Raw genomic sequence first — 26441 nt, forward strand, 5'->3', positions numbered from 1 at the left:
ATGAATGCTTTTGGCTTGATACAAATTGGCCTCATACTGTCAAGAATCACCATCATCTCCAGTCTTCAGTGCAACCACCTCCCTTTGCAGCAAAGAAAAGTGATCGAGAACAGCCTGCGACTCTTGGATAAAATGGGAAAAGAGTTTCCCCAACAATGTCTAAGAGAGAAAATGTCCTTCAGATTTCCTACACAGGTTCTGCAGCCCAGGCAAAAAGAGACTGTTGGAGTTGCCATTGAAGAGATCTTCCAACATATCTTCTATATCTTTAGCAAAAACCTGACTCTTGCTGCTTGGAATGGAACAGTACTGGATCAGTTCCAAAATGGACTTTATCTGCAAATTGAGCAATTGGAGGCATGTGTAATCGAAAAACACACCCAACCCTGTCAGAAAAAAGAAGTCAGCAGGCTGAAATTGAAAAAGTACTTCCAAAAAATAGATTGTTTTCTTAAAGATAAACAACACAACCTGTGCTCTTGGGAGATCAGCCGTGCAGAAATGAGGAGATGTCTCCAATTGATTGATAAGGTGACAAGGAAGCTTAAAAACTAAGGTACAAAGATTTTAACCTCACATAATTTATAATACTAATAATCAGCTATTATAAATAGCATTTATTATTTGTTCTATGATTTATCTTGTGGCAATGCTCTAGTTAATTTTTACTGTATTTAAATTATGCTTCTGAAATTTAATTTTGCAAAAGTAATGCATTATTCAATGTAATGTAATTTGTTTCATTGGTTAGTAAGCTGTCTACTCTAGGTATAAATTAATCTATAAGAATTTTCAGTGAAGGTTACTCCCTAGGAAGATATTTCAGCCTTTTAGAGATAGTGACACCTTATGGTGTTTTCTGCTGAGAAAACATGCAGCTACCTTCCATGTCTATTTCACCTACAAGTAGAGAATCACATATTTGTGAATTAACTACACATCCCATGCCTTACAAGAATTGCTAGATTTGTACTGATGCAGACTGCAGCGAAGATAAAGTAGTACACTGCTAATTTAAGTGATCCTGATTTAGATTAAGAATATGCATTTTTCTTTGAGAGTTTGTATCCTCTTTTCCAAGAAAGTAACTTCTTTTTTTACATTTGAGTAATTCTAAATTTGCTTTGTTCAAAGATGTAAAGTAATTCTATAAAGATTGCCTACATAGTACATTTTTCGCAGTAGTTATGGCTTCTGAAGTAGCTTTCTAATTGGACAGTATTACTTTTAATTGAAATATATTGCCTCTAACTGTTTGGGGGCAGGGGTGTTATTCCTTCCTGCAGTGTTTCCAATTCACTTCAATTTTTTTCATAAGATTATTTGAAGCAACTTTTCTATGTAAAAGTACTCTAAAGCCACATCTGTCTGGCACATTCTACTTGCTCATGGGTATATTCATCCTGGCTACTGCAACCTCAAACATCACCACCCAATGCTCTGCTTAATTGCTGCATGAAACATGCCTCTTTCCCTTTGCTCACAAATTGAAGTATATAGATGTATACCCCTCCAATTAATTTCCTCTCCAAACCACACAGCCTTCAGTAATAATTGCAATATAATCAAATTCCTTAAAACAGCTTGCAATGAAACTGGGCCTGGATTTTACCCTTGGGAAACTGTCCCTGGATAACTCAATTTTAAACAGTGTGCTTTCCCTAATCACTTGCTATAAGGGGAACAGAGGTATATCAAGTCTCTTTTACCCAAAGAATAGAGTTAAAAATTTGGTAAAAACCCAAAAACTTCAAAAAAAAACCAAAACCCAAGCAAACATCCATCTGTGGCCTTCCTAGTGTACATTTGGCACAGGCATAAAGAAGCAGAGGAGAGAGCATATCTGCAGATCCCAAAAGAGGGTGGTGTTAGTCCTGGAGGGCTGAAATTGCCAGAGGTTGGTTTAAGCATCAGGTAAACAGCAACTTTAAAGCTGTTTCTGATCTCCAGCCATTCAAAAAAGTATTGAAATGGGAGATAATAAAAAGTGTATCTAAGCAAAAACTGACTGGTGTGAACAGCAGTGATGGTGCACGGGGTCTCAGGTGTCATATCTGTGACACAGCTCTCTTTTGCAGGGTGTCCATACTCTCCTCTCTACCGCCCATGGATGCAAGGTAAAGAAGAGATGGCAGATATGAATCTCATGAATGAAGCTGAAATACCAGAAATAAAAACACCTAGCAACTTCACCATGATCCAGAGCAACAAAAAGACCAAAAAAACCAGAGTAACTTATCAGAGTAATTTTGCAACCTTGTGACACCCTGCTACAAATATTATGACAAAATATGTATTTCTTTGCTTCATACTAAAAGCACTTGAAATGGACCCATCCTGGGACTGTTTCAAATCTCATTTCTCCGCTTGTTTGTACTTCTTCAAACTTGTACAATAAAATTACATTCAACCTACTAACCCTTCTGGTTCTGATATCCTTGGGTGGCTACTGCAATGCAGAAAACTGTTATTGAAATGGTCTTACTTTTACAGAAATTTGCAAATAGCATAAAATATTTTTCAGCTCCTCTCTTGTCAGGGATTCCAGTTTTTATTGCCTAACTTGTCTGCAATAGAATTATGTTAATTTATGGCCCACTAATAGTTCAGAAACTATTGTATCATTAAGTTTTCTTTTTAATTCATAGCTGTCCTTAAAAATCTCCTCCTTAAATACAAATATGTTTTGCTGTATTTCAATCAACACAGTACTTTGCAGTGCGGGCAAAAACCAGAATGGACACTAGAGGGCAAAGTGAAATTAGAGACAAATGTAATTTCAGATGAATGTACATGTGTTTTGGCAGGATAGTATTTCAGGTCTTTATGAGCATGCTTATCAATAAAGTGCTATTGGTCCACAGAAGAAAACTGAAAAAAAAAATTAACTATTCTTGAAAAAAACCAAGATCTCAGAGATGATAGATAGGAGCTCATAAAAAAAAAACCCATTTGATTTCAATTACTTTTTGGCTAGCTGTGAGCCAACAGAAATTATTTGTACTGAGACAATATCTAGAAGACATTTAAATATGGGGACCCTGGAATAGTCATAGTCACTGAGCAAATAAAAAGGAAAAAGAAAATTGCAAGACAATATGCCTTTGCTTTATTCTTACTTTCAAGAAAGGTAAGGATTCTTAATTGTAAGGTAAGAAAGATGGAGATTCAGAAGATAATTTCTCGTCATCTTGCCCTTGTAACATTTTGGAGTAATACATATTTCATTGCCATTGTGTTACATGGGGAGCTGTGTATTATGCCCCCAGCTAGCTGAAACCCTCTGGTATTTCTTCCAGTTAGTATTTTTCTAGAAGATAGATGAGGCAAATACATTACATTGTTTTCAAATGGAAATTAATAAAACAGTAAATGTGAAGTCTCAAATCCCCATGGAAAATTTATTATCAATGAAACAAAATCCTTCCAAGAAGGGACTGATTGTAAGCCAAGAAGCTTCATAAATTTTTCCACAATGCTCGCACACCAGTGCTGTGCAGCACAGGTCCCACTCACAGCCATGGATGTTCTTATGGCTAGTCTCACAGCACCTGTGTTGTGCTGGACCTAGCTGTATTGCACTTTTGGGGACACTAAAAATGGTAAGTTTTCATCTATGCAGAGTTAGTTCTCCAGCACAGATTTATGGGGCTGGGGTCAAAAGCCTTGTTTTCGACATGAAATTTAAGAATAGCTACAGCAGAACTGAGGAATGCTTATCTCAGACTTTATTTTGGAAAAAATTATTCACAAAGCTCAGTAAACTATCAACTGCAGCTGTTCAAAGCACTTTGTCCATGGATTTGGCTTGTTCCATCAGCTCTGACTTAGTTTTTAAATTGTGGAAATAAAAAAATGCAAACCCAAACCAGAAGAACATCCCAAAACAGGACAAAAGCCTGTGGAAATAACTCTCCAAACCATCACCCAGGACCATCAAGCCCTTGATGCTTGTCCTTCAGAGCAGCCCTGGGGAAGTTAGAAGGGTGGCTGTGGTGGAGCAGGCAGACCCACACCAAGGCTGTGGGCAGGAAAAGGGATCAGGAACTGCTCATGGGAAGACAATGCCCACAGACTGCTACATCCTGCCAGTCGTCACCCCTTCCAGTCCAGTCTGCCCCTTGTTAGGGCTAGTCCTAATCTGTTTTCCCCCTCCCAGAACACTGGGTTCTTCCAGGGAGCAATCAGAGAAAGACCAAGAAATTAGGGTTACAAAGATACAGCGTAAATCCTGAAAGAAAGTGTCAGTTCTCAGTTTTAATTGACAGAATGAATTTATTTTGCTTCAGAAATTTAATGCAAAGCAAAACAATATGAACAAAGCATGTAAGAATGCAACTGACAATTTCTAACAAGGTGATTGCTTTTTAATCTTCTAATCCTTATATAAGTATGAGTCACTTGTACCAAAATTTCCCACACTTCTGACATCATGATATCCTCAGGAAGGTGCAAAGTCTTTTTCAATGCTGAGAGTTCCCAGAGAAGCAGCCATCTGTCAGGGAATGTGAAGACAAACTTCTCCCCTTCCTAGTACCACAACACAGCCTGCAAACTGCAGTGCTGCTGTGGGGCCCCTCCTCTGCAGCCACAGACTGCCAACCCCACTTGCTTCCAAACACCATTCAGGCTCTTCATTAGTTGTGTCCTGAATTAATTATTTTTCTCCCTGTATGACTTCAAAATTGAAAATCCTATCCCATGTGAACTGGTAGCTCTCTGGTTTAATTTCAGTGGAGGTGAGGAAGAAGCAATGGCAAGTGATGAGCAAATGAGCACAGGGAAATTCATGTCCTGCCTCAGTTCTCTACACAAGAGGCTGCAAGGTTAGTGCATTTCCTAGGATCAACCTTGCTGAGCCCAAGTGTTCCCAGTAAGAATCTTAAAACCATGTTACCTTCATCAATGAGGAATTCAGTGCTCTAAGCAAATAATATCATCTGCTTTTGAACACATAAAAGTAAACATAATTAACACTCCCTTCTAAAAAAATAACTGTTAAAGTATGGAAGTGCATTTGCAAAGTCAAAATCCACACTCAGCAGATTAACTACTGAGATTTCAAATAGCATTATCTGGTCCCTGCACACCAGTTACCAACACATCCACTCACTGTAACTTTTACTGTCTACGCTATTCCTTAAGTTTCTTATCTTTGTAGACCAGAACCTGCACAATTTCCTCTGGATTTAACTGGAGTACTGTGTGTTACAATTCCCAGAAAGGAAATATCTTGACAGACATATTTATATAAAACAGAAAGCTTTTCTTCGACAAAGTAATAAAGCCTATTTGACTTCAACTATTTTTCAAAACCTTGCTCTCTTTTAAATCAATTAACATACTTTCTTTTAAAGTCTCTTTAGACTGAGTTGTACTCTCTTCTGGTCTCCACTTTTTGTGAAAAGCTTGCGTTGGCCGTAACATTTTTTTCTTGAGATTATAATATTTTAATATTTTAATAATTAAAAATGAGACTGATATAGAACTCAGCGTTGTCCTTGTGACAAGTATTAAATCCTGTCAGGGCTACTTAATTGTACTTTAAAAGGATTTATGTTGGACATGATTACTGATCATTAGAAGCAGGTCAAGATATTAAATACTTCATTTGCTTTCTCTTTTTTCTTCTTGGTTTGTTTGCTTGATTGTTTGTTCATTTTTAAAGAAAAATAGGGCACATCTCCCTCTCCTTCTCAGTTCCCCACAGTTCAGTATTTCTGCAAACCATTACATTCCTAGAAAATGTCAGAAGCTATCATCACAACTTCCGTTATAAGAGAACTGGTCAGGACTAACACTTCAATAAAGTGAAATCTCCCAGCCCACCTAGAAGTAATTCCTCTTTAGTATTGCAGTAACATATTTGATGGGGTTGTGGGTCACATCCAGCAATGAAACTGAGAGCAGTGAATTAGGAGGCACAGATATTGTAGAAACATGACTCATTTCAAAACTGGGTATGTCTTTAATATTTCGTTAATCTTTTCACTGCCTCCAAAACAAAGCCTATGAATTTCCCATGCTGCTGGAAAGAGGCTAATTGGGAATGAGAAGGAAAGGTGTGATAAAGGATAAAGGTCAGATTTTTTTAACTGAAAATGAGAGATGTTATTTACACTGCTCCCTGAAAGAAAAATAAATTGTAAAAAATTGTTACCCTAAAAAACCAGAATATATTGTCCCTGAATATGCAGATTGAGATTCCCTGAGATCAGTAAAACCAGGTTATAATAATCAGCCAAAAAAGTCACCCTTTGCATCATAAAAATAAGTTGCTTCCTGTGGAAAGGTTTTAATGAAAAACAGGATTAAATTGTGCTACAGAAACATGATGGTTTGCATTTTTATCCTCTGCAGAGAAGATATTCAGTAGCTTTCTGCTCTTTACTTCAGCCTAGGGATTAGGGTAATATTGTAGGCTTAATTCTTGAAATCAGTGCTTGAAAATAATGAATCCCCTGAATCAGCATATTCCTATAGAGTTGAGGGGCTGGTTATGAGTACACAACTCAGTCTAGAGGCCATATGACCTGCTCCCTCAGAGACTCACAGGAACTGACAAGTAATGAGGGTAAGGCTGTCACATCTTCCCCAAGTGACATTTTGGGAGGTCTGGACAGGAAAGGTGGCAAAATGCAAAAGGGATGCACAAAGTTGAACAGACTGGCTGGGATGGTCTTTTTTCTCCAAAAGCATTTCAAATGTAATTTTTCACCAGATAAAACTGCAAGGCTAACTCCCCTGCCAGGTGTGTATCTGTTTGGTGAACCCTTGTGGCACAATGGGTGCCTCCCCCAGTACAGCTCTTCTCATCCTAAAGCAGGCAGGAACTTCGGTGTGACTTGCTCTGTGAATAGCACAAGAGTGTGTGCTTACAGCTAAGCACACATTTCAGAGATGTGATTTACCAATGCTTAAAATAGCATAATCCACTGGCCAACACAGGCTTGAATTCACAGTGCCAAAAAATCTAATAATGGAGGAAGGGACATACAATGTTAACAGAAACATCAAAAATTAATTTTGAGACACGTTTCTTTTCTTAAAAACACATTTGCATATTTGCTTTATAGCAAAGATTTGAAAACAAAAGCTGTACATAAAAGGAACACATGTTTTACCCGGGTGATGTTTCCTGTTTGAAAAGAATGAAATTCTTTCCGCATCATATGAAGCATTTTAAGATCGCCATTAACTTTCTGCATAAAGCATCCCCTTGCAAAGATTCCTGACACAAGCACCATGCCCAGATAGAATCTGTTTTCCCTACTTCATGATGCAGGGAAACAAAATGCAGTTTAAAACTGTTTAGATTTTTAAAAACCCGTGAGACTTGGTCTTAACATCATAAGCGGAACAGTCATAAAACTTGTTTTAAGAGATGGCAGCAGCAATACAAATAGTTTTTTGATGCTAGGTAAGCAGTTTCTAGACAGAAGTTAGTCTGCAAGAGAAAAGCTGGGGTGGAGAAGAAAGTTCATTTTCCACAAATGAAAAGGTAGTTTTCTTTTCCATTATTTACCCTCTTCTTCCCATATCCAGTTAATATGTGTTTAACAGTGCCGTTTGGTATTTCCTTTCCTCTTAATGTCTTTGCAGCATACAAAAGTGTTAAATGCTTTAAACATAAAAGTCTTTGTCAAAATCTGTATGCCTAGAAGTGTCCCCATCTCGATCTAGTTTCATAAAAGCTCTTACCTGTTACTTTCTTGTATTCATCACACTACAAAAAACACCACTGCAAATCACACAGCTAAAGAGACCCCACACATATTTTCAAATGAAAGTTGTGTGCAGGAAAACTCTTGAATTTAGAGGATTCTTTGTACTAAGACCTAGCATTAGGTCCTGACTGGCCAGATCAACTACAAGCTACTGGCAGAATTGTATTCTACATTTCCCAAAGGAGAACTCAAATACCTATGCAATAAATGATTAATGAGCCCTGTACCTTGGCTCAATCCCTGCAGTGCATTGCCACTCAAATATCTCTATTCATTGCCCCTCATTCCTCATCATGGAGTAGGCACCAACATAATTCTCTTTGGAGGACAAAATCACTCCTTTCACATGCTACAATTCCAGGAGATATTTTTTTTCAGCAGTGAATGAGCACTGACTCTATAGAGCCACACTGCTGCCAAAGGAAAGCCCTCAAAATGCTTCAGTGGTGGGCAGCACCTCCCCAGCACCAGTCAAAAGCAGCTGCCCCAGCTGCCCCTGCCTCCTACCAGGCTGTGCCAGGGGTGGTCATCACCATGGATCCGAAGTGGAATCCAGCTTGCAAGCCCTTGCTGGTGGCCTTGTGTATTGGGTTTGCACGGCCTGGGGTTTTGGTAGCAGAAGGGGCTATATGGGTGGCTTCTGTGAGAAGCTGCCAGAAGCTTTCCCCATGTCCAGCAGAGCCAATCCCGCCTGGTTCCAAAGATGGATGTGCCACTGGCCAAGGTTGGGCCAGTTAGAAATGGTGGTACTGCCTTTGCGATAACAGATTTAAGAAATGAAAACAAAAGTTGTTGTGCAGTTGTAACTGTGGCCAGCGAAGAGCGCAGTGGAAACATGTGAGAAGAACAACTCTGCAGACACCAAGGTCAGAGCAGAAGGAGGGGGAGGAGCTGCTCCAGGATGGACCCACGCTGCAGCAGTTTTGGGAGGACTGTGCGTGTGGGATGGACTCACGTTGCAGCAGTTTGGAGGGAGCTGTTGCTGATGAGATGGAGCCATGCTGGAGAAGCTCTCAGTGAACTGTCTCCTGTGGGATGGACCCTGCAGTGCTGCAGGAGAAGGACTCCTCTCCTGAGCAGCAGGAGAAGCCAGGGTGATGAACTGACCATAACACCCATTCCCTGTCTCCTTGTGCCAGCTGGACAGGAGGTAGAGCTCACAAGGAGGGAGGGGTGGAGGGTAGGTGGTTTTTTAAGGACTTGTTTTAACTTCTCTTTGTCCTGCACTGATTTGTTAGCAGTAAGTTCACTTCACATCTCTGAGTTGCACCTGTTTTGCCCATGATGGTATTTGCTGAGACATCTCTCCTGTCCTTATCTCAACCCATGAACCAAAATGCTAAATTTTTGCTAAATTTTCTCTTCTCTGTTCTGCTGCAGAGGGGAGTGAGTAAGCAGTTCATGGGTGGGCCTTTCAACAGTGGTATGTTCGATTGCTTAACTCTCTATTTAATGATGATATATTATTTCCTCCTGAGAAAGAAATTAATTCTTTAGCCTAGAAAAAGATGATTCTGGAGCAGTAAGCTGCCATATGGCAGGAAAGCCAGTTGGTAACTGTATGACCCTTGTGCTCTGGTCTCAGGTGGGAGACATAACCATGGAAAACACTGTGCCTGCCAGGAAATGATTCACTAGCCAGGGAGGCATTTTGCACCTCTCCAGGACACCACAGGCATGGTCCTGCCAGAAGGTCAGTGCCACTTGCAACAGGGATGAGACCCAGTAAGGGACATTTTATCCTCCAGCATTTTGTACCTACACACAACATCCTATGCTTATTACATCCTCAGTGTGCTCTTCACTTACAGCATCAGATTTCAAATCTCACTGCAGGATGGGGTGTGATTTCAACACAAATGCCTGTGGCGAAACTCATATATTGGCAGAAGGGTATAAGTAGTCTATGTCTGATTATATATATAATAGTATAGATATACTATAAGTAGTCTATATCTGTAGTCTATATCTGATTTATGCTGAGACATCCCAGACACCTCGGGCAGAAGTAAATTAGGATGAACATATGTTTTCACTTTGCAAGTAGTGTCCAAATTTCACAGGGGCGTGAAAACCCACATATTTCTATAGAATAAGTGGAAAATTCTTTCCTCTATATGAAATAATTTGAAGGATGGGTGTGCTCCCATACTTCCTTACCATTTGATGGAGTTGATAGCATTGCTATAGTGCTGATGATTTAAGCATAAAAGAAGCATTTTAATTTTGCATTTCTTCTCTCCAGTAATCTTTCAAAAACATTGCTCTGGGTTAAGAAATAAAGTTATTGGGATTTACAGACTAGCTTATTGGTACAACAGCAAGAAACCAATTTAGATTAGATTAGGCTAGCTTAGGTTAGGGTAAAGTAGGTTAGGATGCACTAGGCTGGGCTGGGCTGGGCTAGGCTAACTGAGGATCAGGGCAAATGCAGTGGAAGTATTTGGGTACAAAAACTTCTTTCTCGGGAAGTGCAGCCCTGTTCCTGCTTAGTGCTACAGACGGTGACGTCGTGGGGTGGGGTAAGAGGGAAGAGGAGGGGTGATCTCCTAACAAACAGCTGTTGCAGCTGCAGAGAGGAAAAAGGAGAAAGCTCAGGAGCAGCAGCAGCAATCCGACCCCTGCAACAGGTAATACTTCTTGAGTGCAGGTGACACAGACTGCTCAAATGCAAAAACGAGAGGGGAAAAAACAGGGGGTGGCATGTGGGAGAAAAGTACAGCAGCTGTACACAGCAGCTCTCTTCTTCCTGAACTACAGGGCTTGCAGCTTGTCATGGGTAGGAAGGGGAAGACACAAAAGTTCAGACCAACATGACTTAATGTGACTTAGAAGGAAACTATGTCAGCAGAGGGAATTTTCTAGCAGATCTTGCCTGCTGGGTAGTTTTTTTTTTTTTCTTTTTTGCTGAGGAGAAAGAAAAAAAGGAACATTGCTCTCTGGTTTCAGAGTGGGGGCTGGTTCCTCATGTGTGGTCAGCCAGCACAGGCACACGGGAAGGCGGCAGAGCACAGGAGTGCTGAGAGGCAGGAAAGTGCTCTGGGTGGGATCCTCCATGTGGGACAACCCTGAGAGCAACCCGAGTGCGGCCTTCATCCTGTCACCCTGCAAGGGACACATGGATGGGGCAAGGGCTGACCTGATCTGGGTGCCTCTGCTGTGCTGTCACCTTAGCTCATGGGGGAGCATGGTCCTGACCACCCTTCAGACACTGAGGGCACCTGCCTCTGTGGTTGCCTTGGATGATAGTTACCAAAGAGACACACTGAAGACCTTTGTGATAAAAATAATAAAATGAAACAGTTACACTTTGTGAAATTTCTGCCCAAGGAAATACATCAACTTTGCAACTAAAATGATAAAATCTTTGCTCTGTGTGCTAGTTCTGACATTTCTTACATTTCATCTGGTTTTCCGGGTTTTGAGCCCACAGAGAAAGCAGATAACTTTTCTGCTAAGCAAGGCTGATATTACGTATGATAAGTGCATCCCTAGCATTTCAATGTATTTGTCACAAAATCAGCCATAGTAAATAAGGTGAAACTGCCAATTAAAACAGTAGACAGCAAGTGCAGCCTTCTGGGTCTGTGTCTCCTGCAAGAGTTGTGTTTGTATGTTTCTCCTGTCATCAATGCAGGCAGAGTACTGAAAAGTGCTGTGACCACCCTCCCGCTCCCCCAGTGCCTTCAAGTGAAAGAAACTTGAATGCCTTAAAGCAAATCACACTACAAAGGAGAGACGTGGCAGCAGGTCAGGCACCAGGGTGGCAAAGGGAAGTTTGGAAGACTAGCCAGCAAGTCTGAGGCAGGCTCAGGGACTGAACTGACCTGATGGACAGTCTGTGTTTTGTCTGCAGCAGTGCTGCAGAAGCAGGTTCTGGGAGAGAGATGTGGAGTCATTCCTGCTGTGAACCGATGGGAGCACGGGATCTAAATAAAGACCATCTTTTCTGCCCTTCACATTTCACATAGAAGCAGATGCCTGAATTTTGTGCTGTGACACAGAGCTGTTGGGACAGGAAAATAGATTACCTTCAGCCCGCTTTTGTTTCCATAGGTAAAGAGGTCAGCCTTTGGATGAGAAGGACCTTGGTGAAAAGTTACATTTCAGCTTCCTTTATCACACTGAAATCACCTTTCAGTCTCGTCAGATTTCTTTGCTTCTGTGAAAAGCTTTTCTTTGCTCTTAGGTACCTTTTGTGTGGAAATTATCAAAGTAGGCTGAAAAAGTGTGATGCAGTCTCAGATCAGGGCTGGTTCTTCACAGTGGAGAGTTTCAGCAGGGGAGGGAAGTGTGGCACTCAAGGCTCTGGGGCCGGGGTCTGCCTGCCATGTAACACCAGCATGCTGCCCAGCACCACTCCCTACACTCCGTGGGGAACATGGGGCCCTCCATTAATGCCAGCAGTCTGTACATATTTCAGCAGCCACTGGTGTATTTTAAAGATTATGTGTTCTAATGAGCAACAGCTGCCACACTGCCAAAACACTAATGTGAGGCTGTGTTTACAAATGTTACTCCCTGTTTAGTCAAGATTAAGTACCTTAAGAACTGCAGTTTTCTAGCCAGCCAATGCAGGAAGAGTTTGGAAAATATAACCAAATCACTGAAAGACAGGCTCTGAGGATGACAGACAGATGTAGCAAGCTAAACTTCAGGAGAGAGAAACCATATGCTCAGCTTGCCTCCAGTGCAATGGCCACACAGCAGTATCAGACCAAAAGAGTGGTGGAGCTGCTGACTGGAAAGCCTCAAGATTCTCATGTCTGTTCCTGTAACTTCCATACACTAATACCTATCCATCCAGTAACAAGGCTGTTTCTTCACACAGAACAATGTTCTTAATTTTTTTGTCTTTTTATAGTATGTAGTTTCCCAACTTCTTCTTACCACAAGATGGAACAAAGTGTCATTCAGTAATAAAACAGATGGAATTTGGTTAAAATATTAATTGATCTCACTGGACTTTAGTTCAATTCAGCTATATCCCACTTTTCCCAAAAGAAAGGTATATGTAGAATAGATTCCTTCGTTCTGGGTCTCATTTTTACAGTATCAAATGACAGTGATGTCTTTTGGGAAATATTTTATTCCCACAAATCTTTTTGTGCCTATAGAAATGATGATGTATCCTACGTAACTGGAAGAGAGGAAGACAAGCACTTTTATGGCCTCCTTGTGATTTCCCTACAACAAAAATTTAGAATATCAGTTTATCTAGATCAATTTAAATACATCTGTAAGTATTGTTACTTATGGTCCAATGCTAGGAATGAAGGATAGGCATTCATCAAATTTAGATGTTTTTGAACAGAGAAATTTATTCCTTTATTCCATATCTGTTAATATACAGATATGAATGAAATTAAGTTTTTTGACGGAGACATACCACAAGAACACACAGGATCAAAGTGCAACTTGAAAAGAATACTACTTACTAGGGCAGGAAATTAAGAGGTCCAGCACAGGAGATAAATTCTAGTACAACACAGGAGATAAATTTTAGTACAAAATTAACAAGTTAATTTCCTAAAAAGTAGTCTTACATCTGGAGGACAGGTAAACGTCTCTTTTCAGAATAGACCAGAAGAAAATACATTTATAGGAAATTCCAGAGCTTATGAAGTTTTGCAAAAAAGTCAAGTTGTCCATGAAAATTAGGTTAGAATAGCTGCAAAAGTTAGTCTTCTTCCACAGGAGATTTTGTTTAATAAATGCAACTTGAATCCAGAAGTTAATTGAGTGTCTTTGTTTAGATACTTCTTCCTCTGGAGGCACAAATTTCTCTTTATGGCCACAGATCACCCTAATGATTGGTGGGAACTCTGAAAATTTTTCTGAGCAGATCCTATGTATAGCAAGAAAGGGAGCCTTTAATCCATTAGACAGAGTTTTGTTCTGGGAGCTGTGAGAGACTGATTTATTTATATTTCATAATATTTCATTATACTGTATTTAATATAATTTCATTCTTTGATTATATGAAATAATATAATTTCATTCTTTGATTCTGTGAAATATAAATAAATCAGTTTCACTGATTTATTTATATTTCATAGAATCAAGGAATGATTTGGGTTGGAAGGGACATTGAGAATTGTTAAGTTCCATTCAGCTTCCTCTAGTTCCAACATCCTTGCCATGGGCAGGGACACCTTCCACTAGTCCAGGTTGCTCAGAACATCATCCTTCTTTTGGCCTTGAACACTTCCAGGAATGGGGCATTCACATCTTCTCTGGGGAACCTGTGCCAGTGCCTCACCACCTTCACAGTAAAGACTCTTTCCTTAATATCTAATTTCACCCTGCCCTCTTTCAGTCTAAAGCCATTCTCCCTTGTCCTGTCCCTTATGTTCTTGTAACAAAAAGCTTGTTAAGTTTGTTTCAGGTACTGGAGGGCCACAATTAGGTCATCCTGAAACTTTCTCCAGGCTGAACAGTCCCAATTCTTTCAGCCTTTCCTCACAGGAGAAGTGCTCCATCCCTCTGATCATCTTGTTCTCTTGTGCTCTGATCCTCCTCTGGACTCAGTCCAAGAGATTGATGTCCTTCCTGTGCTGTGACCCCAGAGCTGATGCAGCCCTGCAGGTGGGCTCTCAGCAGAGCAGAGCAGAGGGGCAGAATCCCCTCCCTGGCCCTGCTGCCCACGCTGCTTTGGATGCAGCCCAGGACACGTTTGGCTTTCTGGGCTGGGAGTGCCCATGGCTGGATCATGTCCACCCTCTCATCCACCAGTACTTCCAAGTCCCCAGGGCTGCTCTCAATTTCAGTTCTTTTCCTTTGATTTATTGACATGTCCAAAGAGAGTGCAATTTCTTACAGTGTTATTTTAAGTCATATAGTTTATTCTTTTCGCTTTTCACAGCTTTATCATGAACATGTACCTGTTTGTGTATGACTTAATGCAATTCTGTGGACATTCTTGGATATTTACAAATATGATCATCAGGTTCATGACATTTGGAAAAGGTAAGGTTCCTTCTCTGTTTTTCTTGGACATTTTAAGTGGCTGTGACAAACACACAGAAATATCAAATTAGAGATAAAGTTAAGATTCTGAACATGTGTATTTCCAATACCAGGGACTGTATTTCAATCAGAAAAGCACTCGATTAAAAATGCTGAACAAATTACTTGTGCCTGTCTTCTATCCTTGTCACATTGGGAATGAAGCTCTTGTTTTGCTAATGAACTTTAATATTCAGTGGCGTACTAGTAACATTTGAGTTAGACATAAACCTTAATGCTTAGGTCCAGTAATTATGGCAAATATTAATCTTACTGAAGCCACCGGGAAAGAATATCTTTGTGGTTATTACACATGACCCTCTATCTCCAAAAATGTTACAATAGATTTCTCTTTCTGTTCCCTGGGGTTAAGACATGAAAATAGAAAACTAGTGACTGGAAATTTAAAATTACTTGTAATGGTGGACAGTATTAGGCATATAAAATGCCTGCTTTCTGGACTACTTGTTTTCGGATACAGGCAAGAATTCAACGTCTTTTAGTGTTTTGGAAATTCCTTATGCATTTCCTCAATATTTTCTCCTATTTAGAAATATCCTAAAGCAGTATCTCTAAACCAACACATCCTGCACAGTGTTTGCCCATGCTTTAAGCACAGGGAATTTAATTATTTTCTCACCTTCCTGCTTCTGTGTCAGAGCCACACATACACAGAGCAGATTGCCTCCTCCACTCCCGGAAGCTTTTCTTCTGCTCCCCAGAGTTTGGTACTGTGTGAACTGTATTTCTGGTCACCTCCAGGGATAGCCTAAAAGCAAACCCAGTAGTTGCTCCAGACTTTAACTGCATAACCATCCTCTAATCTTGCTCTTAATTTTGTCTTTAGATTCACTGGCTGACACGTTTCACTCCATAGGACTTGTAATGCGCCTTTGCCAGCTGTTCTCTGTGTTGGAGATCCTGCACATCCTCATTGGCATTGACAAAAGCCGTCTCCTCCCCAGGTTTCTGCAGGTAAGTTCGTTCTCAAAGCTCTCCTTTCATGACCGACACACATCAGCCGTGGCTACCCCTGGGGACAAGCCCAGGGTGAACTACTCTGAATGTTGCACCTGGACCCTTCCTCAGGCAGCCTGGTTTTCTGATAGTTTCCTAACTGCAGGAATTGCTTCCTCAGAACTGGCCTGGTTGGGAAAGAACTCTCCTGTTAACTTTTTTCTCTTTGAGTGAAACTGAATAGTGAGTACCCCATACTTGGACCTAGAAAATGTCGAGATGAGTGGCCACCAGCAGAAGTATGTCAGTGGCCAATTGCAGTAATCAAATTAAATTCTACAGGGGCCTGGTCCTTCTAAGTTTCTCCCTACATAACCTCCCAGCATCTCTGTAGTCCCCCCAAGTTATCTTCTCCTCCTTCCAGAGGTAATATGCACTCTCTTCTTTTTCCCTGACTTCCAGTAAGTACTCTGTTAACCAAGCTGGTCTTTTTCCCTAGTAGTTTGTCATATGTTCAGCTGAAGGCAGAAAACCAGCCAAAACATCGCATGCTATAGCAGGAAGAAAGATGATAACTCTGATGATTTCCTTGCCATGCTTTTTTTTTTTTTTCTTTTTTTTTTTTTTTTTTTCCCCTTTTGGTGCTTAATGCATTGGAAAAAGGAAAATTATTACTTGAATTTGCCTTCAAACCTTTTCAATCCTTAGTATTTGAGTAAAGGTGAAACTTGTATTTCTCTCAGCAGTCAGAAGGCAGAAGACCAAGGATAGTTAGTTATGTTTTTAGTTTTCTGGATAGCCCATTTTTGTCAGATGACGTATTCATGGGTGAAGATGTTCCTCTTTTCAAGTCTTCATCAACTGTCTAAATAAGTAATTAACTAATTGACTAATACAGATCTCTGTTCTTTATAATGTTCCCTAAGTATGGTAGCAAATCCATCAAAACATAAAGAACTGTTTTTCCTTGCCTAAACCCACAGGTTTTGATGCTAATCTGGCGGAGAAGAAGACTGCTGTCTAGTATGACCTGTAACAAATCTCACATGTCTTGGAAAGAAGAGCACCCTGCTCTTAGTCATTAAAGCAAGCCTTGTCCTGACAGAGTTTACACATTCCCCAGCCCTGACATAGTCTGTTTCTTTCCTACCCAGATTTACACAAGGCAGAGATCAGAGAGGCCTGCACAAACACTATTCTCTTGCCACAAATGACATTAGTATGAAGCAGATATTCTAAGCAAGAAAACTGTGACCTTTCTTGGGCAGTGCAGTTTGTGCAGTGCTCTCCTGGAAAACATGGAGAGGCAGCTCAGGGAACCCTATGGCATTGTGACTCTCAGTGTTCACCTCACACCAAATACAGTTTTGGATCCTTACTTGGTTCTTTCCCCAGCTGCACTTTCACCATGAACAGCTCTGTTCCCTTGATGTTAGCAGCAGCTTCATGCTGTCCAAACAAGACACATAAGCTCTTTGGTGGAGACTCCGCTGTGCCATGGGTTACCTGCTTTTGCTGAGCGTGTAGGTTAAGCAGCTGTGTGCCACCACCACTCCCACATGCCTCATCACACTTTCTTCACTGCCCCTTAGGAAGAAAAGAATGGTATATTTTCCACAATGAACTAGAGAAAGACGGTTAAGAGGTGTTTACCTTGCTACAGCTTACTAGACTGCTGCACAGTCAGGGCACTGATAAAGGTGCAAGAATTTGAGAGGGGTTGCCTGGTTCTGTGCTCCCATCCCCTATTCCAACTCAGAGCTTAAAATATACCCCTGTATGCATCTTTCATTAACAGGCATTTGCATGCACACCCACAGTGAAGTTCACTTGGGGTGATCCCTAGGATGAGAGAAGAGCTGGCTCAGGCAATGTCAGGGAAGCACATGGGTGGAGGTGCCTCGTGATGGCAGGTTGTTATGTAGGAAGTATAGCAAATACAAGATGTAAATGAATCCTTGAGTGAAAGATTTCTCCCTAAGATGTTTGTTGTGGTTTAGCAGCATTTAAGAAAAACACTTTGAGATACATGATACAGATAGTGGAAAAACAAACGCAGAGGAGTCTTCTGGAAAAACTCATTGAGGGACAAAGTCTCAGGCCACCAGGCACCTGAGAAGACCAAGGCAGGTCAAGGCCAAACTTACACCATAAAAGAAAGATGAGTCCTGTGTGATGCATGTGCTGGGGTGAGGTGAGGCAGGGGATGGTGACAAAGCTGGAGCGAAGGGATGTCTCCCAGGCCATTTACACCTTAAATAATTGGAGGAGGACAGGAGAACATGTCACATGTCATTGTTGCCACCAAAACAGAAGGTATTTAAATGTGTTAGCCTGGCTAGGGAGTAAAGGCTGAAAGGGCTTGTACCATAGCAAGGAGAGAGGAAAAGTCTAAGAAGAGACTGGTGTTTTTTGTGAAACAAAGAGCAGTTCTTCATCCTCTGCAAGCAGATTGGATTTACCAAACCAAAAGCAAGGTACTATGGTTTTGTGATAAAACCATTATTTTTTAACTTTAAATACTTAGTGGCACTTTTCTCACTTTTTTTTTTTTGTCAATATACACAAAATTGACGAACTATGTAAGCATTTCAGGTACTGAGTACAAAACTGCACAGTCATGGTTATTAAAAAATGGAAGTGAATGTGCTATTTTCTCTAGCCAAATTTGCTCTGTTTCGCTTACTTGATTAAAAAACTCAGTCTGCCCTGCAGAAACTTATATTACCCTTCAGAACCTGCTTATCCTATGAGAGATCAGTGTCAGAAAAGGAAGGTAATTCCAATTTGATTTTAAAGAAGGAATGAAAACTGAAAACATGCTTTGTGACATGCTTTGTGACATGCTTCCTTTTTATGAATGTGAAAACATAGGACTTGTAGTTTCGTGCTTTATTTTTTTTATTTAAAACATGAGAATAGACAATCTCATCTTCATTTATGCAAGGACAGATGATCCATACAGGAAATGATCCATGGCTGAGCAGCAGCACATGCATTTTGTCTACGTGTGTATAGCACCCTGCTTCTTCAGTTGCAGAAAATGTCCCCAGCCTTTGACTAACCTCTGCATTTAGCTTTGATTTGTGTGGGTTACGTAAAGCTCGGTGTGCTATGAATGGAAAGAGAATAAAGGCAAGCAGGCAGGCGACCTGCTGATTTATGCAGAGAAAGAGGTAGGATGTCACTGTCTGTCCTCATGGGGATATCAAAATTGTCCTGAGCAGCCAGCTCTGTGTCCTGCCCCACAGATGTGCTCCAGACCAAGGTCACATCCTTCCAGTCTTAGTGTCAGGTGGCAGCTTTGTGCAGCCCATTGCTTGCCAGATGAGACCTCAGTCTAACAGGAACAAAATACTTCAAGACGACCAGTTTGTGCCATGTCCAATTTCCTGTTCTTGCAGGTGCTTAACAGGCTTTATAATTTGATTACTGGGTTTCTTCATGTGTAATTAGCAAAGCTGCGTGGCTCCATTGCTCCCCTTCCCCAATACAAATCTGTGATGGAGGCAATCTGCTGAACCCCAGGTAGTGGTTCTCACTGCCTCATGTTTCTGCTTGTATCTTGGGGAGAGAAGAAAATCCACAGCTTCTTCCACTTCCAGATTATAAGGCTGAATTGTGGGTCTTCATAGTCATTCTGTCACTGGCCAGCACACATCCATTTAAAACTGGAGCTTCAAACTGGAGTTTGAAACTACCTTTCTACTGCTTGTCCTTTTTCTCACTGAAATGGGATTGGATCCCATTTACCCCGTGCTGTTTTATAGCACATTTCCTCCTAGCCATTTTTTGAAAAGTGAGTGACTATTTTGAAAGTCTTCCAGCTCTGACATCTAAGGACATGTCCATCTTTTCACTATCATGATGAAGCCCTTGGTCTCTAGCACAACTACCTGTGGCAATCCCCTGAAATAGCTCTTGTATTAAAAATAATGCAGAACTCTCTTTCCACATCTCAAGTCGGATTTTAGGGTCAGTAACAAACTGCCCACAGCACCAATGCTGCATTCTTTACCACTCTACATCTAACAATTTGACCTCAGATCCTGTTTTATCTTTTCTCTCCAGCACACCATCCCACTCAGTGCTCACATGGCTTTTACCTTTGTTTTGATTTCCTTCTTGTGATGGTTGCCCTGCTGTGTTTCTTGTATCTCTGTTCTATCTGGTTTCAGATCTGCATCAGTACTTCCAGTTCCCCCATGTTTTCACTATGTTCCTCAGCATCAGTGTACAAACACAGGACATATTAGCTCTCATTTTCTGTTTCCTGACCCATCTATACAGAAGTCTGCCAACATCTGACCTTTTTAAAAATCAGTTCCTCAGTTAGGGACCTATGGGATCAGCAGCACAAGATGACAGTCATAGGAGGGTGAGAAGCAGGAAAACCACTTCTAGCTGTTTTGGGCCCTCAGTGCTTTCCAAGATGAGGAACCAGATCCCTGGGGGATAGACATGATCTCTTTCTGTATGAAAAATTGCTCTGACGTAATTTTGCTGAATAGTGAAGGCCGCTTTATTTGACAGATGTGGTTTGTGACAAAAGAGAGTTCATGGCCAGAATGGTCCATGCAGGAACCCATAAATATTACGTAGCAAAACTACCACACAAACTTGCTGAGAGCCAAAATTCTTTGTTTAAGGTAGGAGTCTGGGGAAACCAATGAAAACAACACTTAAAAAAACAACCTTGGTAATCCACTTTAATTTCGTAACTTTTAACTGACTTGACATCACAACTTGTGAAAGAAATCATTACAATTAACATACCTTATGGAAGACATGGCATTGGGTAAAAAAATCCAACCTAATGAAGCTCTATCAATTCATACCAACTGCTTAGGTGCATGATTTCTGCTTCAATACTTTCAAATAGAGTGTAAATCAGAGTGAATTGTTACTGTTCTAGGACAGCTTGACAACTGTTGGAGTACTGATTAATTTACTTTACAGGGCAGGGCATGGATACTGTTAGAAAAGTTGTCAGGAAAGCTGCAAAAACACACTTTAAAAAAATTCTTGAGTTTTAGTATTATCAAAGTATTTATTTTAAGCTGGAGACACTGCCTATTTAATCCACTTTATCTTTTCATTTGTGGGTTGGATAAAGTTCAACCACTAGAAAAATGCTAGGACATAAATACTATGGCAATCATTCACGTAAGTGACAAGCTTAAGCCCACTTCCCGTAACCAAGAATAAGATGGAAAGAAAGATAAGGAATCCTAGTTTTCCTCCTTCTTTTTGCAAATCTTACATGAAAGAGATTCCTTGGGACACAGATTTCCAAGATATAAGGAACAGATCTGGGAGTGCAAGATTAGTACTTTCTGGCTTATGACCCCCCTCAAGAAGGGCCCTCTGTATCCTACTGCCTCCCACTCCCTCTCTATCCTACAGCCTACAAGCAAGGAAGGTTATTCCTGCCAGCCCTCCAGGTGGTCAGGTGCAGCACGAGTAGTCCTTGCTTCCACAACCTCCCTGGGCTCACCCACAGGCTTCCTTGGCTACAAACACAAGTCATCCCAGCTGGCAAGCCAACTTCCACACGTACCATAACAGTGCTTTGATGGTACAGCCAGTGGTGCCCGCTTCTCTTTGCTGAAGGACCTTGAACAAAAGCAGGCCATGAAACAAAATATTCACTGCTGATTTTGTGTAAAGAAAACTGTATCTATTTGTGGCCTTCTATTTTGCCAAAATGCCACAGAAATAACAGTTAGAGAAGGTGCTAACTGAATTCAGAGTTTTCTTTTCTTTTCAGATCACTGAGAGAATAATCATTTTATTTGTCGTGATCAACAGTCAGGAAGAAGTTCAAGGGAAATATGTCGTCTGTGTTTTATTTTTCCTTTGGAATTTATTAGATGTGGTCAGGTAAGGAGTCAACATCAAAACCATAGGGTAAACCGGGTTATTCTTGCCAGCTGAACTCTACCCCCATTATGCAGCAGGCTCATCTAATTGTTTCAAAATTGGCAGAGCATATTATCCATTTATAAATAAAAGCTTTAACTTTTAGAGTTACCTAATGATTTTTACAAAAACCACATGTTAAGACTTAGAGTAATTTACAGATGTAAGATAGAGTAATGCATTAGCAGACTGCATTAACATTTGGAGTTCAAGGGCTTTGATGTTTTAAACAAAAATTTAGAAGGCAATCACAACTACATTCTGGAAAACAGCAATTCCTGAAACCATCCTGGTTGCCATTACCATCTTGTTGCTTTATTATTTTATTTTTTTATCCACTTTGATCCAAGATTGACAGCACAGTAAGGCAGCATGAGCAGAACTTCTTGCAAAGGCAGAAAGACTATTCTGGGTTAATTGCACAGTGGTTTCCAAAAAGCCAAGAGCTCCTGCTGCAGGAGACTGAGAGTTTTGGTGTAGAAGGGCATATAGTACACCACAAGAACAACACATACTTCTCATTTGTAATGTAAGCCTCTACAGTTTGTAGACTTAGAGCATGTGCATACAGAATTAAGAAGCATTTTAAGAAGACACAGCACTCACAGCAACTCATGTATTACAGCAAAACTTTTTTTTTCCTGATAAAATGCCTTTCTGCTAATTTAAATATATTGCTTAGGGCACTGACTGAAGAATATCATTTTAGACAGCAAAGGAAACTTATGTTATAAAAGAGATCTGAAACAGGAAAGTATCAGAGAGAATTAAAAAAGATTTTAAGTCAGCTTGAGAATATTTAAAAATACATTTTAATATGCTGCTGCTTGTATTAATTATTTTGATTATAGTTCCATCCCATTTCTTCTTGAAGTTTGTAAAACTAAAACAGTAGAACCTAATCTGAAATGAAAGGGTTCAGTGTGGCTGGAGAAATGCCAACAGTATAAACAATATTTGTTGTGAAGTCTTGTTAGTGGATAATTGCATCATTGATGCATCATTATTTTCTACCCTAGCTAAAGACCAGTTAAACACCACAGCAGTAACAGCAGTTGTTTAACAGGAAAGCTCCTGTGGTCAATAGCAGCAAATTACCAATTCAAATAAACCATAGTACAACTCATACAAATTTAGAATTCTTACCTGATTTCTCTTACAGCATACATGACATGTCCTAGTATCTCAGAGAAGTATTCATGTCTAAAAGTGCATAGGGATCTTTCCCATCCCTTAGCCAACTACTCTTGAAGTATTACAAGTTTTTCCACATAAAGTTTCAGGGACATAAATTTCTCTGAGAGACTATTTATTATGCATCATGGCTAGTGATACACTGAGAGCAAGTTCTGCTCTTTCCTGCTCATACCATAACAGCCCATGGAATTGTATAGAGAGGGAATAGTTGTTTCCTTTTTGTATTGTGTTGAGATTCAGCCTTAAGAGCAACAGGAATAAAAAATGGAGACAATCCTGCGGTTGCAGAGGGCAACCTTGAGAGACGATGGTCCATTTTCAATGGTCCACTCTTCTACAGTCCAAGTATGATGCAAAATTAATCAAATTAATAAATGAAAAGGGAATACAGGTGTGTCTAACACTAGTTTTATCTGTCAGAAAATCTTGGGTAACAGATTTACACATCTCTAGCAAGCTTTCAGCTGACCAAAAGTGCAATCAGACATATTTCTCCAGTGTTTGGAGAGCTGCTATACCACTTTAAGATCAATCCAAGATCAGGTCACCTTTGGAGACTGAAGTACTAAGCATTCTGTTCTCCCAATAAGCAACAGTAGCAGCCACAGTAAAAATAAAATACTGCAATACACTGGTGAGCAACTGCTTTTTTTGGACCTACTACCCCTGCTGAGGTCCAGTAGAGGGACAGATGTACTACAGGTTATGTACCTGCAATTGCCCTCTTGTTTAACCCTCTCCAGCAGTGATTCAGCTAGCTCAGCAGTCATAAACCAGGATTGTCTCAGTCCCAAGCAACAGTAATATTCTGCCTGCCCCTCTCAGTTGCAACACCTGCATCTGAAATCCATTTTCTGATGGACCAGTATGAAATAGTTTCTGATACAGCTTTTTGTCTGGAGGGCTTTATTGCTGTCTGCCTGCTTTAGGGTAGCACCACAGATAATTCTTCTGAAAAAATGAACCATCTACTGTCAGGCATTGGAGTCTGAACAAAAACTGTTGCTGGCTCTGAAATTTACTTAAACAGCTCCAAGCTCTTCTGCAATTCCTTTGAATTTTACAATAGTGTATCTTTATTCTAAAGACATCATAATTTCCTCTGAGCCCATCTGCTTTCCTCTTATTGCAGGTACACTTACAATATGTTGGCAAGGATGGGCATATACTACCTACCACTAACATGGCTCAACTTCTCACTGTGCATCCTGCTTTATCCCCTTTCAGTTCTGGCTAAAGGTAAGGAGTTGGGAAGGGTAGCTTCCTTAATATTCCTTAATATTCCTTAATATTACTTAATATTCCTTAATATTCCTTAATATTCCTTAATATTCTTCAGTAAAATGTGATCACTTCAGTTGCTGTTTGTGTTTAACATAGTTCCTCATGTGTTGCTAAACCTGTCATAAATGTTCATGTACCTTCATATTAACCTCTATGTCACCTCTGTCTCTCTTTTCTGTTATTTTTTTCTTTAATAGGGACTATCTGGAGTTTGGGGTTGTGTGTCTGGTAGGTCTTAGGGTTCTTGGTGTTACATTTTTAAAAATCTGGGAGAATGTTCTTTTTGTCTAAGTAAAGCAGAAAGATACCCTCACAAAAGACAAATGGATTCCTCCCTTCTAGACTGAGTATACTAGACAGCAAGTTCCAGAGTTTCTCCCCTACTGAGGCTGACCTTACTGGCTCAGGTCATACTTAGCAGGTTATCATACTTACACTGAGAACTCTGCCCACTGAGAACACACTGAAAGTACTTGTTTCTGACCTTTTTATTTTTATTTCTAATAATAATATTTTCTAAATTAATTATTATTAATTAATTATTGTTAGTGAACAGGATATATATATTAATTCTAATATTTAGAGCAATTAGCACCCCAAACCTACAAAACTGAACTCAAAGAGAAAACATGCATATGTATATGAATGCATATATATATATAGGTATATAAAATAGGTAACTGACTTGTTCATTAAGCTTTTTGATGATCTGCTTAATTCCTAAGAATTCACCATGTTTTTACAGGATTTGCAATTTGTGTATCACTGCCTTATTTTGAATCCTTTGGCACATACTCTATCAAGCTACCATTTCCATTCACCTTCTCAATCTACTTCCCCTATGTTCTGAAAATGTACCTGCTAGTGCTCTTTGCAGGTAAGTATCTCATCTTCCAGAGAGCTGGGTCTCAACACAACTTGGATGCCTTTGCAACAAAAAATCAAATCTGTACTAGGCCTTTCACGAACTCTAACTCTCTCTGCTACATCTCCTGCAGACCACTGCAGGAAAGTGCATCACCACCTGTTTTGATTTCCAGTATCTTTTAAATATAAATAGTTAAATGTGCAAGATACACTATGTGTATGGTACATAAAAACACAAACCTATAGAAGGTGATTCAGTGATGCTAGCCTTACAGCTATTTAGTGAAACTTGTCTTTTTTTTTTATTAAATCAGTTCCCATTAGATCATACGCTGGTTCTGTGCAACTGTTCTTCACTCATAATGCCTAGCTGGGATGAAAAATTATACCTAAATTAAGACTTTTACAGCATGATTATTTAAAGGGATGAAAAAACAAAGCCACTCCAAAACTTGCATGTAAACAGGTCCCTTCTCCTTCTCATCAAAACACTTTGGAAAAAATTTCAACTGAATTTAGCTGCATCATACAGAAATCTTCATTCTGTCATTGGCTTTAATGTGAATTTGAAGGACCTCATCTTTATGATGGAGTGTTCTGTTTCTAAGTACATGGAAGGAACTGTGCAAGGTTGCCAGCTGAAGGCTCTTACAGTCCTTTCTAAATTAATTGTCGACAGTTTGAATTCTACTGCTTTGTTCTTACACCGTTTTGTGTTTTGATTCAGGTATGTGCTTTATCATCCGGAACCTTATCTCTGAGAGAATGGCACACCTAGGGACAGGCAACATCAAAAATAAAAGAAGCTAAGTTGATATTTTGTTTGGAAGGACAAAATATATTCCTAGGGGATTGCTGCACATCATAGATAAAAACAAACTGGAAAGATTTCTCAATGCAAAACTCCTCTTTGCATGAACATTATCTGGCTGTGTAGAATTTTCAGAAAAAACAGATCTCTTGACTGCACCTCAAAAATACAGCAGCTTTTGGAAACTTTGGAATGTGTTTTGAAAACTCTTTGACTTCAAGTGGCAAGAGTTTTTTCAAATTAATTTTTTTTCTAATATATGTTACAGAATTCTGAAAAAAATGAAGCATGCCACAACTCACTGCCACACCCTTATTTCAGTGTTAATTCTTACCTATAGCTACAGATATTCTGTAATGACAATATCATTTAATCTGTAAGATTATTTTATACTAGGCCAACGTGTATGTATCTCATGCATAAATGCTAAATTGGCTGGAACTGGAATCTCTCAAGGAGCAGAAGTCAGAACCTTTGCAACCTAGAGACTAACAAGCTGATTAACCCAGGCATTCACTAAGGATCCTTCACATTCTGGCTCCATCCTTCAGTTGTCAAAAGACAGTTCCAGAAAATGTAGCTAAATCAGAAAGGCAAGTGTTAAGGTACTCATCTACTGTATATTCAAGGAGAAGTTTAAGGGTCAGAAATAAACACTTGTAACCATG

The 26441-nt window shown here is 40.0% G+C and overlaps 2 protein-coding genes across 2 annotated transcripts; both read left to right on the forward strand.

Annotated features, from left to right (window-relative positions):
- LOC120512099 (interferon kappa-like) lies at window positions 1-555 on the forward strand. The gene has a single exon (XM_039730042.1). The coding sequence runs from the start codon at window positions 1-3 to the stop codon at window positions 553-555; it is 555 nt and encodes a 184-aa protein (XP_039585976.1).
- Window positions 556-10236: 9681 nt separating this feature from the next.
- Window positions 10237-26441, forward strand: HACD4 (3-hydroxyacyl-CoA dehydratase 4). Its single transcript, XM_039729993.1, has 7 exons — window positions 10237-10357; window positions 14593-14696; window positions 15583-15710; window positions 21463-21575; window positions 23944-24050; window positions 24841-24972; window positions 25690-26441. The coding sequence occupies exons 2-7, from the start codon at window positions 14600-14602 to the stop codon at window positions 25770-25772; spliced, it is 660 nt and encodes a 219-aa protein (XP_039585927.1). The 5' UTR covers window positions 10237-10357; window positions 14593-14599; the 3' UTR covers window positions 25773-26441.

The sequence above is a fragment of the Passer montanus genome, unplaced genomic scaffold (genome assembly GCF_014805655.1).
Source record: "Passer montanus isolate IOZ18808 unplaced genomic scaffold, ASM1480565v1 scaffold7, whole genome shotgun sequence".
Taxonomy (NCBI): Eukaryota; Metazoa; Chordata; class Aves; order Passeriformes; family Passeridae; genus Passer; species Passer montanus.

Bases quoted from the DNA above. Each gene is read 5' to 3' on its own strand.
- LOC120512099 (XM_039730042.1), top strand. From the start codon at position 1: ATGAATGCTTTTGGCTTGATACAAATTGGCCTCATACTGTCAAGAATC.
- HACD4 (XM_039729993.1), top strand. From the start codon at position 14,600: ATGAACATGTACCTGTTTGTGTATGACTTAATGCAATTCTGTGGACAT. The intron at 21,576-23,943 runs GTAAGGAGTCAA...CTCTTATTGCAG, and splicing joins AATTTATTAGATGTGGTCAG to GTACACTTACAATATGTTGG. The intron at 24,973-25,689 runs GTAAGTATCTCA...GTTTTGATTCAG, and splicing joins CCTGCTAGTGCTCTTTGCAG to GTATGTGCTTTATCATCCGG.